General features: G+C 38.1%; 1 protein-coding gene across 1 annotated transcript in view; it reads left to right on the top strand.

The window, feature by feature from the left end:
- GPR158 (G protein-coupled receptor 158) overlaps positions 1–12159 on the top strand; it is a 186663-nt gene that overhangs the window by 86113 nt on the left and 88391 nt on the right. Inside the window, exon 4 of the mRNA XM_030943165.1 lies at positions 1470–1687. Within this exon, the coding sequence (XP_030799025.1) occupies positions 1470–1687 (218 nt within the window). The remainder of the gene's footprint in view (positions 1–1469; positions 1688–12159) is intronic.

Below are 12159 nucleotides of genomic sequence, written 5' to 3'. Positions count from 1 at the left end.
ATGGTTGTTTTCCAAGACTTCCATCCCTACCTCAAGCAGTCTGGGTCAAAACAGCACAAGATCTTTTCTTGCTGACTCTTTGTGTCTAGAAAACTGACTTGCAACATGAGTCAGCACTACTCTGCTATATTCAGGTTTCTGACATCTTAGGTCAGAATAAAGCTCCGAGGAGAAATTCACGAACTGCGTGAGAAATACCATCCTGTTCTCTACTCACTCTGGGATGTGGGAGGGAAGCATATTACACTGAAGACAGGGAGTGTGGCTTCTGTCCCTTTCCCAGGCTTTGCCTGGCAGCAGATGTGTGCTCATGCACATTTGGACATGGATTTGAGAAAGCAAGAAGTAATTACCCTTGTAGAAAACCTTCTGCTTCAATTGCTTCAAGCTAAAAGTCTGAAAAGAGTTGCATAAGCCCATGTGTATGTTCAGCATAGGTGGGATAGATTGTCTCTTGAAGGACTCAGCAATGCGTGATTTACTACTTTCCCTGACAGAGAAGGAGAATTTTGATCAAAGAAATTGAAGCAGTTCTCTAGAATTGTGAAAAGTGAGAGGAGTTATCACACATTATAACACACCCATTGATTTGGCTTCAGCCGCACTTTGTTGTTTCTGTGAGCTCCGAAGGCTGTCTTGCCTATAACAAACATTTTCAACAAATTCTTTTTTCCCTTTTAATAACAATACTCTTTCCCCCTCCCCACCCCTTTCTCTTTCACCTTTTAATTCTATTCATGGCCTGTAGGGTAAGCAGCCTTACAAGGGTTTATGGGCAAATGTCATAGATCAGAAAAATTAGGAATCCTTCTTTGTGTGCTCTTGATGGGTTCACATTGATGGATAAGATGTCAGCTCAAGAGTAATTGATTTTCCTAGACAAAATTGGTGTGTCTAGGTATGCTTGTGTGAACAATAGAAAACTATACTTAGACTAAGTGCACTGGTTTTGCTTTGGGGACAGAGTAGTGCCATCATGCAACAGCCTGTTGAGTAAATGTTAATTAAGAAGGTTTTCATCTAATTTGAAGCTCATTAATTCACTCAATAGCATTTTTATAAAATTGAGGAACAATCTGAAATGGGATCAGAGCTTGTACTCTGATGAACATTAGGTAGTTAATGGGTCTGCCCTTCATCTGTCTGTGTAAAATCCATTCCTTATTCCCAAATATTTAATGTAATTTTTTCCCCATTCAAAATTCTTCATAGAATTTCCTGTGCCAGTTTAGCTCACTTTAAATATAACAGGAAAGCATTTGATATTTAGTAAGCTCACTTTCCCTCATTGGTCTGTGTTTTCTGAATGTTACGAAGGATGGTTCAGTAAGAAAAGCAGCACTGGGCAAGCTATTTTGTAACCTATTGAGAGAGAATGGGAGGGAAAGGAAGCCCAGCCGAGGACTGGTGATGAACTCCCCATCCCCTACAACTAAAGGTGTCTCCCCTGTCTCTTCTGATACTTTCAGGAAAGGATGCAGAAAATCGCTTTTCTGGTGGTGAATTGTCAGAGGAAGTCTACACCTGCCTACCCTGCAGAGAAGGATGTTCTTTCTGCACAGATGATACTCCCTGCTATGCACAGGAGGACAAGTATCTACGGCTGGCTATCATCTCCTTCCAGACGCTCTGCATGCTGCTGGACTTCATCAGCATGCTGGTGGTCTACCACTTCCGCAAGGCCAAGGTAAACCCCTGGGTTTTATTTGGGTGTTCTCCTCCTCACTGTGCAGTATATGCTCGTTCATCTTGGTTCTACAGCTTCCCATTTTGAGAGTCTGTTGTGGTGGTGTTGGCGGGGGTCCCAGGACGAGGGAAGAGATGAGAATCTTGACTCCATGTTTCAGAAGGCTGATTTATTATTTTATGATGTATATTATACTAAAAGAAAATGATATATCAAAACTATACTAAAAAAGTAGAAGAAAGGATTTCATCAGAAGGCTAGCAAGGAATAGAAAAGAAAGAGTGATAATAAAATCTTGTGACTGACCAGAGAGTCCGAGCCAGCTCACTGTGATTGGGCATTAATTAAAAACAACCACATGAGACCAATAAAGATGCACCTATTGCATTCCACAGCAGCAGATAATTATTGTTTACATCTAATTTCTAGGCCTCGAAGCTTCTCAGGAGAAAAATCCTAGCAGAAGTATTTTTCAGAAAATATGTCTGTGACAGTTTCTCAGGCAAGGAGCGCAGTTCAAGGGGAGGATGGGATTTCCAAACAGGAGTGTTTTCCTGAATTGTTTATGTGGTTTTAGGAAAGAAGAAGAAAAAAAAAAAAGCTGAGAAATTTGTGTCTTCCAGTGAAATATGCTTGCATTTATAGATGTTCAGTAAAAATCAAGGAAACTATTAAGTAATTTTGGAAAATCGGGCCAATTAATTATGCACATATCTAAAGGGAATGGGGTTTTTTCGAAACTTGGGATCATGAAAGTCTCTGCATTACCACTACTGGGAATCATGTTTGGTTTCAATATATTTGAGAGACTAGCTGGAAAACAGTTATGGCAAAGAGAAATCTTTCTGAATAATTCTAGTTCCTAGAGAGCTTAAATGTGATTCTATGGTTAAAGATTATTATTTTTTCACTAAAGCAAGAGTATACTAAGGAGTATCTGTAAATTGCTGATGTAGCATTTATGTACTAAGCTAATGAACTTTCTGCTTTTATGTCACTGAAAATCTGGTAACATCTTTTGGAATCTTACTGTTGCCTCAATAAATGCAGAATATTCTCTGAAACTTCAAATGTATTTGAAATAAATTAACTGAAGATGGCATATATTCGCTACCTATATTTGGGAAACATAGGTGTGCACACAGTATGCTCCATTATTGAAATTACTAGCTTCATCCACTTTCTATACCTAGATAAGTATTTCCATTTTGGTTTTTGGAACACTTGATCCCACAGTCTTCCTGATCCTGCAGTGTCTGTGTTACAAATGCGTGGCTCATTTTGAAAGATTTTAATATCCTGCCAGGAAATCACAGAATGAGCAATAACATTCCTTTTTTTTTATCTCTTCTGTTTCTGACAGTGTCTTTGTATTTAATGATATTATAGTAAATGATTCAAATTACAGACTTAATTGTATTCATAAAGTTTTTTTGTTATGAAAAGTTTGTTGTAGCCATCTGTTTAGTTGCTTGACATTAACTTCGCAGAAGAATTTCATTCTGATTTTGTGAGGTTTTAATTTGTTAATGTTACTCACTTTTAATGTCATAAACAACATCATGACGAGAATTTCTTGTGAGTGAAAACTATTTCTAGACTTAGAAAATGATATTCAGGTACTGCAAGCTGGGCTTTATTTCTTTTTCACACACCACAATATTGATTGTTTTATAGGCAATATTTATATTTTCTCACAAGCAAGTTGCGAAATAGTTTTCACTTTTGCACTTGTACACTTGCATATGTTCTCATATAGATATCTGCTACAATAAAAAGATGTATCTTTATTAGACATAACACAGAAATCTTCTATTTCACAAAACCTGCTAGTGATGAATAGCACATTTTTACATTTGTGATGGTTAGTTGGTTTTCCAAAGTAGTCTATGAATAAAGAAACACATGGAATCTGAATCTTTAATGCCAAAGCAATACTGAAGCAGCATATACACATCTTTTGTTGTCTCTGAAGTGTTTTTCAGTCATTAGGAAAAAGTTTGTGCTTTTTTTTTTCCAGATCTCCTCTTACCATTGGTAATCATGACATATGAATGAGTAAGAATCAGTCATAAAACAAAGCATTCTTTTTCTTTCTCCCTGAAAGAAAAAGTATGCCTTTGCGACATTGCCTTTCATTCAGTTGACCAGAGATGGATTCAGTCACAGTTTTGGTACCTTACAGGAAAGTTAACTTTTCTTTAAATGTGTATCTCACAAGGAAAAGGGAAGGAAATGAGACAAAATAAATAATATGGTGATTAACAAACCTTTCCATTATGATTGATGTTTTCAAGGAATGGAAACTGATGGATTTTTCATTGCTTTTCATGTCATTCAGTTGAGTTTTTCTTGGATATTCCTTTAGTGTTTTTTATCTTGTTGGTACAGCGTGAAAAAGATCTTGTGTGTTTACCATGACATGAGAAGTGGTATGAAGGGCAAACATACTGAGAACAATGAGTATTTGCATAAGAAAACTGCTGGTTACATTGGGAAATGACAGAAATTTGGAGCGAAGGAAGAAAACTACTAGCTTACTATGTATTCTCTACCAAGGAGGTAAAATCATGAAAATGAAAGAACACATATTGAAGTATATTCAAAATATCTGCCCTTTTGAGAATTTCCAACTGTTAGTGAAGCAAACCACAATTAGGTTAGTATATATGTCTGTGATTAAAGTTGCTGTGTTAAACTGCTCATTTCCATTGTGCTGTGTGGGAGTCGGAGAAGAGCATATCTTTCGATTCTCTCCCACGTGTAGCACTACAATATTCAAATGGTTGCAAAAAATAGTTTTAATGCAACATTTTAACAGAAAGAACAGCATACTGCTACTATATCAAGAAGCAAACTTCAAAGTGTTCAAGGGAGCAAAAGATGGGGGTTGAAAATAAAAGATGTTAAATTAAAGCCCTTTCAGTGCTGAAAGGAATGAAGATACATGACATTTTGATCCGTCTGTTGATCAGTAAAATCAGAAGGTAAATGGGATCAAATTACCTCTTTAGTAAAAGTGACTACAGAAGACTTCTCAATGCTTGTGCTTCATGGGGACTCCTGGTAATTACTGCCTTCAAAAAACTAAGGTCCTGAAAAGTTAAGGTCTGCCAACAGAAAGCACTGGGAAAGAAAAACCCCAGGCATCTCAGCAGTGATATATAATAATTCACAAAAAGAATGATAAAGGTCCATAATTGTCTTGTCATTTCCATCATAAGCATCCTTCAGCTTATGATGGAAGTGACAAGACATTTTTTGTCCTAAAAAAGATCATGTATCAGTAAGAGCAGAGAGAGATCGTAAGTATTTTAGGGAAGTGAAGAAATATCTCAGCTATTCAGATCACACTGGTTTTACTTTTTATGACCACGAAATGCTTACAGTGGTAAAATTGCCACAGCCTGGTTTTGTCAACAGTGTGGAATATATGTGAGATCCAAGGCAGTTGCTGAAAGCCCAACCACAGGTGAAAGATGGAGCCCTGCACTGCCACAGAGCACAGCCATGAGAACAGAGACCTTTTTGACAATTACTGCCAAGTGTTACTGACAAAATGTGATGATACACCTTTCATTTTGACAGATCATTATTACTCACCTAGGCCATAATAATAAGACTCTACAGAGTACCTGGTAAATACCAGCTTGTGAATTCCCACTCAGATCTTGACAAAATGAATGGTAATAAATAGGCAAAGCCTATAGCAAGCCAGAAGACTGGCTTTTAAAAGCCAGGCTTCTCTTTGGAGGGACTTCTACAAATCTCTGAAGTTTTAAGTCTCATCTTCTAGAACTTCTTAAGGTTCCTCTGAAGAATCCTCTTCAGACTTCTATCTAGAAAACTGCCAAACTATTTATTGTGCAATAAGTTTACATTAAGAGCAGTAGAGGAGCAATGGACTTTCACACATGGAAATTCAGAGTAATGGTAATAAATAACAAAACTTCTGGGTCTATGGGCAAATGTGGGAAGTGGGCTTTTGTGAGAATGTGATGCCCTACAAATGTATTTGTAGCTCTGTGAAGGAGGATTTTGAGCATGTGGATATGAGAGCACTTTTTCCAAGGTCTGCCACCAAAAGCTCTTAAAATTTTGGTCTCAAGGGTCTAGGTGAGCTGCACTATTTATAGGTAACCAAGGTGTGGCTTGGGGGTATCACTAGAGGGTTTAAGGATCAAGGGATCTCTCAAATGTTCAAGGAATCTCTCAAATGTCTTTAAAAAAAGAAGTAGTTGCATTACAAAACTTTTAGTTGCTTTATGTCACTCACTGGCAAAGAATGTTACAGATCCCAAACTATAAAGCAATTCAGATAGGAAGGAATCATGGAGGATATTTCTCTCTATATATACATATATATCTTTCTATATATGTTTTTATATTTTTGGATGTTTAAACACAGTGGTTTTGGTGAAATATCTGGTGCTTCAAGGTCATAATTTTATTGTTGGAAACTAGGAGGATAGATCAGGAAGGATCACTGTGTGCTTCTTTAATAATGCAGCACAGGCCATGAAGTGAGGTAGGACACTAGATTCTAAACCAGAACATCTTTTATTCTCTTGGCAAAGCGTCATTAAGTTAGATTTCATGTCTCTTCTTGAAAACTTTGTAATTACTCATGTAGATTTGCACATTTGATAGGTGAGAGAACAAAATTCAACTTGTTCTTCCAAAATACAGTTGATCCAAACTACTGGTACCACTGAGCAATATGACCATTGCTAACCTGTAAGTGTAAGTGCACAATAGTGACTTCAGCAGTCGTTGGAATTGGCCAAAAGAGCAGAATGCAATGGCAAAAAGATACTGTGACAAAGCTCTGATCAGTGCTGTGGAATTCTTTTGAGGCTTTGTCAAACACAGGTGAAAGTGACTCAGCAGCCCTGAGATCAGCTCAGCAGTAATGTTATTTAACTGCAAGAGTCGTAACTGGAGAAAGTCACAGACAGAAAAGGTGGCCCATTGCCAAGAGAAGGAAGAACTCCAAAACGATAAGAACACAAAAAAATCTGGAAGAAGGCACAGAAGGAGTAGCAGAAGCTAAACCACTAGTGAAAAGATTTGTAGGGAAACACAGAAGAAGATGAAAAATATAATAGATAAAGAGGAGATGCTACTGCTATAGTGGGAAAAGGCAAAGCATTTCAGCAGGAGAGTAAATGGGGGAAATGTGCCGAACAAAGAGAAAAGAGGAAAAATTATTCATAGCTAATACAGAAGGGAAATCAGATGTATGGATCACTTCAAAGAAATCTTTCCTGTGGACAGCCCTTGTGCCGATCAGTAGTGAAAGCTGGAAGCCATGAACCTGGTATTGACGCAAGGTGCAAGAGGCTCAAAAACTCAAGGGAGATGAAAATTTGTGAAATTCCATCAGAAAAGCTGGCAGCACCAGTTTAATGCCACTGAGGGAATTGTGTGATGAAGCCTGGGAAAAAGAGATCTTTCCTCAATAGTGAAAATGTTAGAATTCTATTTTGACTACTCTGACAGAATGATTTTCCTGAATATGACCTGGGAAGATGGTGAGGCTTCTGCAGTGTCAGAGAAGGAAAGGGACACTGCAAAACAAGGAACAGGCTTAGTGCTGTTGCTAGTTGTGTTATGTGTCTTAGAGAAGTCTTACAGACTTGCAATCTCCTTGCAGGGGAGTCTATGAAAGAACAGGCTCCTCTTATTCCCTTGGTTGTCAAAGACTTTGACAAAGTTTGAGGATGAGGATCTTGCAGAACAACTTTCAGCCTTACTCATGGCTGCACACAGAGGTACAAAACATTCTCTGAGTTGAACAACTAAGGAACAAAACAGCTCAAGGTGATACTAGCAAACATCTTCATGTGCTGTGGCATTATTATTGATTTAATAATGCAAACATCACTACAAAAAACACATCCAAAAAGTAAGAGGCTAAGCTAACAAAAGTAGCTGTTTAGACAAGGACAGAAATCATATTAAAACAAATATTCTCAAAAATGAGAAGCTGAACAGTGATTTTGTAAGAAAAAGCATCAACAGAATGGTAGAATTCATCTGTGCAAACAGTGCTGTGTGGACCAAGGGAGAGCTCAAACAGGGAATGACCAACTGCAGCATTGATTACATACAGTGTTAGGGTAGCAAAGCTGCTGGAAAGAAACGGAACATTTAAATAACTATGAATGAAAATCAGATTTTTTAACATTTTAGACTTAACATAGGGCTAGAAATCTATCAGAGCCTTAGAGAAAACCAGCTGTGTTGTAATCATGTTTTTGTTAAAGTACTGGACTATGGAAGGACATTACCTGCCAAAAACCTAAAAGGCTCATCAGTTATAAAGCTGCCTTTTCAAATGAATGGGAAAGAAAAGCTGAAAATAACTGACCTTTGCACAGCAGCCTTCCACCTCAAACAGGGAGCTTTGGGTAGAATACAACTGCTGGGAGGAATTGTAAGTGCCCTTAAGAAATGCCAAGAACCTCTACTGGCAAAGAGAACACAGAAGTTGATCTCAGCCATAGAGTGGAAGACATTAATTGCTACTTTGTGATGAAGGAGAGATGAGAATGTGCTGCCAGCCTTGACTCATGCTAGACCTTTTCCGAAGGGTCTTGTTTGCTGGGAATTCTCATTCAGATCAATGCTAAAGGCTTCAAAGTAGTTGCACTAAAGCCAAACTATTTTGCTCTCATCTCACCACCTTGTGGTGCTGCCAGGGTCTGGATATAGGGGAACAGAGAGCAAGCATGAGGATCTGGGCTTTCCATCTTCCTGCTACACCTGTGGCCAGAGTCTCTAGATGTAAATCCAGCATGTCAAGGTAAAATTGTAGCAGTGAGCACACTTGGAAGAGGTTGTTTTCAGCTCTGAAAAATAGTGGAAAAAATGCTTAGAGTTCAACGCAGTAATTTGGAATGGTGTTATCATATGGCATTAGCAATGATGGACTGTGATAGAGCCCATTGGAATGAAGGGCTTTGCCCTGTTCAAGACCATTTCCAATCTCAAATATTGGAAATTTTAAACTAAATGACGTTTTATTGTGCTGGTCTTCTCCACCCCTACCCTCTCCAACCCCCCTTTTATGAACATTTGGGAACTGTTGGAAATACAGAAATATAAATACTTTTAATGAGAGGAAGAAAATATACATCTTGAACACCAATCAAGGTAAATGCAGTTAACAGGACCATATGCCTAATCATCAACAGGAATAAATAATTTTCCCTCTCTTGAGGGCAGTGTAGCAAATAATAGCTACAGACTGTTTTAATATGGTTTTTATTCTGTCAAATACAGATTTTCATTTTGGAGTTCAGGGTAGCTAGATACACTCTGTCACCACTATCCCATTTTTTATTTAGTGTAAATGTATTTAAGTGTTCTGCTAAATATGATTTCAAAACTGTGAAGATATTCCCTAAGCAGTGCAATTTTAAATACTGCACAGAACTGCACATAGATGGAAAGGCAACATGCAAATTTATGCCATAGTTCCCCTTTCTAATATTGAGAAATCAAGAATGTCTTTTCTCCCTTACTGCAGCCGCAATAGGATACAGTAATTCAGAATGAGGTAATCACAGGCTATTGATGTGTGATACATCTTTAAATATTAAAGCATGCTGGCTTTGCAAACATACCTCTTTTTCTGATGTAAATCAGCCAATCCTTTTTCCTTGGTTTTTTTTTACTCCACAGTGGCATCTTGATGTGCTTATGCCTGGATGGTTTTCATCTTTGGTGCACATTCTGCTTTTTTCTCCCTAGACAACAATTTCTGACATTTCAGCTGAAGTGGAAACTTGATAGAGGGAAGATTTTGCACAGATGGAGCAGCTGCCTTTACATGCTGTGCTGGTGGCATACCTGATAGTTCACTCAGCATATACACATTCTGTGCAGTGCATTAGACACCCTTTCTTCATCCTGTCCTAGGGTGAGAACCTTGTTTCTTGTGCTTTCTTGGGAAGTTTATTGTAGTCTTCAGGTGTGCAGGTTAAAAGGCATTGCTGATGTTGTTTTCAAAACTGTTGTTTTTAGTGGAATTCTCATTTCCTTTATTTGCATGTCCCTTCCCATTTTTCTGTGTAGTTAAGATGTGCCTTTAGGGGTGCTGTACGTTCTTAATTCCCACGTAACTAACTGAAGAGTGCCATATTGGCAAGATAAGAAGTGGAGGGACCATTAGCCTGCAGCAGCAGTTGAGTCTCAGGGAGGATGTTCTGGCTGCTGGAGTTCCCAAAAACAGTAGGCACGGCTGCAGTGTTTGCAGGATATTGTGTGTATTCACTTCATAAGACCAAAAGTTTCACATGAATATGAATTTGCATTTAATACACAGTTTAGAGGCATCAAGTACTTGTGAATAGAAAAATAAATTACAGACACTTTAGGCCTAATGAAAACTGAAGTGTGAAGAAACTAAAGATCTAGATATGAAATATGTTCGTTGATTTCAGTTCAGCCTCATAAAGAAGAGCTAATGAGAAGAGCAGGATGGTAGGAAGCAAAAAAAAAAAAGTGCTCTAGATAGAGTCTACTCCTAATGGACAAGGTAGGTCATAAAATGGCTTTTCATCGATACTCAGCCGTAGCTCTAAGGATTCAAAAGCTGCAATCTTCTCTGTATAGCTTTGTGTCTACAAAGTTGAATTGCACAACAACTTAGGGGGCCCATCTGGAAAACATTCATGGTTTTTCGAGGAGTGTACTGCCTTCAAAGTGATGTCAATCAGCCATGGATTGTGACACATTTACTCCAGTTTGACATTGAAACAGATTCCTTGCCTTTGCTTTCTTAATGTTTTGCTGCATAAGATCCCCCTGTGAATCATTGCTACCTTCTGTTCTACCAATATTCAACAAAACTCTGCAACACAGAGCCCCAAATTCAAATGAATGGAGCTGGTAGTGCACTTTCAGTGTAGGGTGCTGGCAAGGATTTAGCTGTCAACAAAGAAAAAGCTGTGGCAGCCTTGAAGGCCTATGTTCATTTAATTCTATTACACTTTGATTTCACTTTAAAAATAAATTATGAAAAATTAAGTAATTGAATGCTTGAATTCCAGGAAATATTTTCCAACAATGACAACTATTTTGAAAATGAAACATTTTCCAACAATGGTAACTCTCATAGAAGAGTTTTTCCAAGGTTGTTTCAGAGTCATCAATTAAACTGAGCAAACTGCTAAGGTTTTTGCTTGTCTGTTACTCTCTGATTCCTGCTGAGTCTCATATTTATTGCCCTTATGGAGTGTCTGAGTAGACTGAATGGCCTGTCACATGGTAATAAGCTTTCCCCACTGATTCTTTGATGCAGTAACTTCAGGACAGTTGCGTTTATCTGAAGTTTCATCTGGGCTCCTGAATGGGCATTTACAGATTTGCTGGGAAGAGATTTCCTATCATGTCAGCAGAATAACAGCGACATTATTTATTTATCCTGCTATTTGTCTTGGAGTTATATCCTGCTGTGAACCTTCCTTGTACAATCAATAGCAATAGCAAAGTCCCTGGTGGCTTCATGAGGTCTTTGGCATGCCTCCCTCTCCAAGAGAAGACTTATGTCTGAAGCAGACCTTTCTTTTTGTTTTAAGGGTCCAGTAATAAGACCCCATTTTGATGTTGAAAAACCCATTTAACTAAGAAGAAGCTCTTATGAAGATTAGAAAATAGGGTTTATTAGAAGTTTTACCCAGAGAGAAGAAAGAAGTAACATAAATTAAGAAACAGGGAAAGAAAACACCAGGAAAAAAATGTAACATGAGAACTTTCAAATAGTAGAAATAAAACTGTATTGGAAACCTTATTCTAGGAAAAGTCTTGCAATTTTTACTGCATATTTGTAAATGCAAAACTTGTAGTTAATGGTAGAGTGTTCAGAGAAACTTTGTGCTGTTTTTAATATTTTGGTTGTTTGGTTGGTTTTGCCTATATTGTGTGGTACAAGTTGAACACAGATCACTCAGACTAAAACATATTCGTGTTCTTCATTCTGTTCTTCATTTCTTTGGGTAAAAGTTGAAGGTTTTTAGGAGCAGGCTCATGCTGTCAGCTTCTCATTAGAACTTTGTGCTATGAACACAGTCACATTGCTATTGCCTTCCTTGTCACAGCAGTGCCTCCCCTGTCTGGAATAAAATCATGACATTTTTCTCTGCCATCTTCTCATCAACTTCAATATAGCAGAAAAGAAACCTTGATCTCCTCCTGCTTCCCCCTAGGACATCCCAGCTACTCCTTTTCATAGTTACTGTAGCAACCTGCTTGTTACCAAAGGTCGTTTTGAACTCTGGAGATCTCTGTGTCTCTGGCTATGTCTAAGCTGAACTCCTTCTGAGCTGAACTCCTCCTGAGCTCCCTTTTAATAATGTTTTCTGCCAGTCTGCAGCCTTGTTTGTTGTCTCAGCTTGGTGTTTTGTGTCTTGACTATTGCCATGTCCTTTCAGCTGGCAGATGCAGTCACAGCTCCTGTCTGTTTG

This window comes from Camarhynchus parvulus, chromosome 2, assembly GCF_901933205.1.
Source record: "Camarhynchus parvulus chromosome 2, STF_HiC, whole genome shotgun sequence".
NCBI lineage: Eukaryota > Metazoa > Chordata > Aves > Passeriformes > Thraupidae > Camarhynchus > Camarhynchus parvulus.
The sequence above is the reverse complement of the archived record's forward strand: the minus strand, read 5'-3'. Positions and strand labels throughout refer to the sequence as shown.